At 38.1% G+C, this 2769-nt stretch overlaps 1 protein-coding gene across 2 annotated transcripts in view; it reads right to left on the bottom strand.

Moving 5' to 3' along the window:
- Window positions 1-1622, bottom strand: part of LOC118341516 (porphobilinogen deaminase-like) — a 10557-nt gene extending 8935 nt beyond the window's left edge. The window contains exon 1 of one of the 2 annotated variants that reach the window (XM_035679782.1): window positions 1466-1622. In XM_035679782.1, the coding sequence (XP_035535675.1) occupies window positions 1466-1489 (24 nt within the window). In that variant the 5' untranslated portion in view covers window positions 1490-1622. Of the gene's footprint in view, window positions 1-1209; window positions 1294-1465 lie in introns of those variants that run through there. The other variant, XM_035679783.1, reaches the window with a different exon arrangement.
- Window positions 1623-2769: the final 1147 nt, after the last annotated feature.

Here is a 2769-nt window from a genome sequence, read left to right as displayed (position 1 = left end):
TCTGTCCCCAAAGTGAAAACCTAACATAGAGAGGCAGCTTTCAGTTTTTATGCAACGCAATTCTGGAACAAACTCCCAGAAAACTGCAGGTCTGCTGCAACTCTTAGTTCTTTTAAATCAAGACTGAAGACTTGTTTGCCGCTGCCTTTTATTAAATCTTCTATTAAATCCTTATGATATAAAATGTCACTGAGAAAAATACCAATACGAAATAAAAGGCTTTTAAGAAAGGCATTTTGCTATAATGTAATAACTTTAACTAAACCCTTTTACAATTAGCATTTAAGACAATTATTAATACATTTAATTAATAATAGAACATTACATTATAAGTATTACATAAGTAATAGTAATAATACATGAGTTTTATTCAATTATTTCACAATGAACTCCTTTCCTTTATATATTTTATGTATATATTATACATGTGATTACATACACAATTATATCTTGTTCTTTTTTTCTTTCAGCATTGGCCCCTGTTGACCTCCGTAGACACTAGCTATTGAAGCCTGTTTGAAAACTGCTTTCTAAATCTATTAATTTAACGTTTCTATGCCAGGCGTCAGGTTACTACAATATAAAACAGACTCAATAAGACTTTACAGGTGTCAGCAGTTGTCTCTCTTTCATTCGGCAGGTATGAGGTAGAACAAACAGCAGTTAATATGACTTTTGTTTGGTTGTTTTGTAGATAAAATCGGCTTTACGGTTAAACTATAGTCAACAACCCAAAACGTTGGTGGGCGGGAGCAGTGAAACCTGGAGTTACAGGCTAGAAAAGCAGCGATAACAACACGTTTTTGTTCGCTTCGTTAGCCGAATATCGATATACATTCATCTGTTTAAAGATCAAACATCGGTGTCTTTGGAGAACATTTTAGACATTTGGGCGTAACGTTTTAGCAGCAGCACTTGTGTCAGCTTGTACTGCTAGTTACCAGCTACTCTTTCCACAGAACACCAGCACAGTATGCCATTAGTCAGCTTATTGTGCCCAGTCCGGCACACAGTTGTGTTTTAAGTCAGTATTAAATTAGTTGCTGTTTAGTTTGGCAAGCTCTCCCTAGAAAGATGCAAAGAAGTTTCGAGGTGTCTTAGGCTAACATTTTAGATAGCAAAGTTCAACACACGACAGTGACTCAGTCACTAACTGCTAAGGCAATGTTGACCAAAGATTGATACCGCATATTATCGCAGTTTATTAACCTGTCCGGTGAACTATGTAGTCCGACGGTGTTATTTCAAACCCTGAAACAGGTCCATGCTCTCTCTAGCTCCTCTCTGACACACAGTCCATCTCTGTGGACCGTCCAATAGAGAGCGGCGCGCTCACACTGACAAGAGGATCGACCAATCAACGCTCTGCAAATTACGATGCATACGGAAATGGCGCTCGCCATCCACGAGCCCTCGCTGAAGGTGCTTCGTGTATGTTACTGAAGTCACGGTGGTTGAAACCTACCGGAGAGCCAGCTGCCTCCGACATGTCGGTGATCCACTTCAGTCTGCAGATGCTGCACGAATCAGCGGCCACACACAGCGACCATTATATAGCATGAATCCCTGGAACCAGTCAGCCCGCCTCTGTCCCACACATATGACCGTCTATGAATGAACGCGGAACCTGTGATGTCATTGCACCGGTTAGAGGTCATTTCCTTGTTCCGTCGGTCGGTTTCCTCCTGCGGACTTACTCATATAAAATAGAGCTATTATTATGTAGGCTTTCTATTGAGTCATGTTTGTGTAGCTGTGGTAAACTCCCATTTATTATTTTTATGAGAAGAGAAAGTGCAACAGTTTACCGAACTGTTGCTAAATACATGGAGGCCATCAGAGGGATTACTTTAAAGCTGGTGTATTTTTTCAGATTGTCCTGGGGATGTGGCCATAATAAATAAATACTACCGGTATATCAACTTGGGACTTGAATGTCAAGCACCGCACCTATAGCTTTATCCACTCCTCCCATGTGAAGAAATTGCCAAAAGGAGATGTTTGGGGAGGCAGCTGAAGCAAATATCAGAAAGTACAGCTGGCCATCAAACACTAGTTTTCTTGGGTATAATAGGAAAAGGAACAGAGCAACGTGTTAAAACCTCCTGTTCACTCTGACTAAATAGAGCTGTTTGCATAGCCTTCATACACTGTTTAAATAAGGACATCTGGTGCTCAAAGAAAGTTACTGCAACACTGTGGGTTCTCTAGTATTACTGTAGGGTCTAATCGAAATCTCATCACTTCACCATCTCTCCACATTAGCATGTCTATTTATGTGTGTAAAACACAAGTGTACATAATGTGGAGAGATGGTGGAGAAAATAATTTCCTTATTGGGAATTAATAAAGTTCTTCTTCTTCTTCACAAGTATAATAAGGTTTTAGTCTCTTTTTTTCTTTATAACAAACACGTATTTACTATGTTTTAAAGTGTTTCTATTTCTAACGTGTATCCACCATTTTATACTGAACATTGTAATGTACATAAGGGTTGGCTGAAACGTAATTTGACTTACACTGTGTGTTTGAATGATAGAAAATGTAAACTAAATGTTCAATGATGGATATTATTTTTTCTATTGTGTATTACTATTTAGCTTGTAGGGTTTATGTATTTTTAAATGTATGTGTTTATTGTGCTTTTGTATGTACATGACTTTATTAATAGCACAACAAAATATTCCCAAAATAGTAGATAAATAATTTTCCATTTACATTCATTTATTCAAGGTGAGAATGACGATTCAAGCTGCAGTAAATGAGGTA

The sequence above is a fragment of the Morone saxatilis genome, unplaced genomic scaffold (genome assembly GCF_004916995.1).
Source record: "Morone saxatilis isolate NCDOM2014 unplaced genomic scaffold, NCSU_SB_2.0 Contig8, whole genome shotgun sequence".
In the NCBI taxonomy this organism is placed as follows: Eukaryota; Metazoa; Chordata; class Actinopteri; family Moronidae; genus Morone; species Morone saxatilis.
Note: the sequence above shows the minus strand (reverse complement) of the source record. Positions and strands in the feature narration are given on the sequence as shown.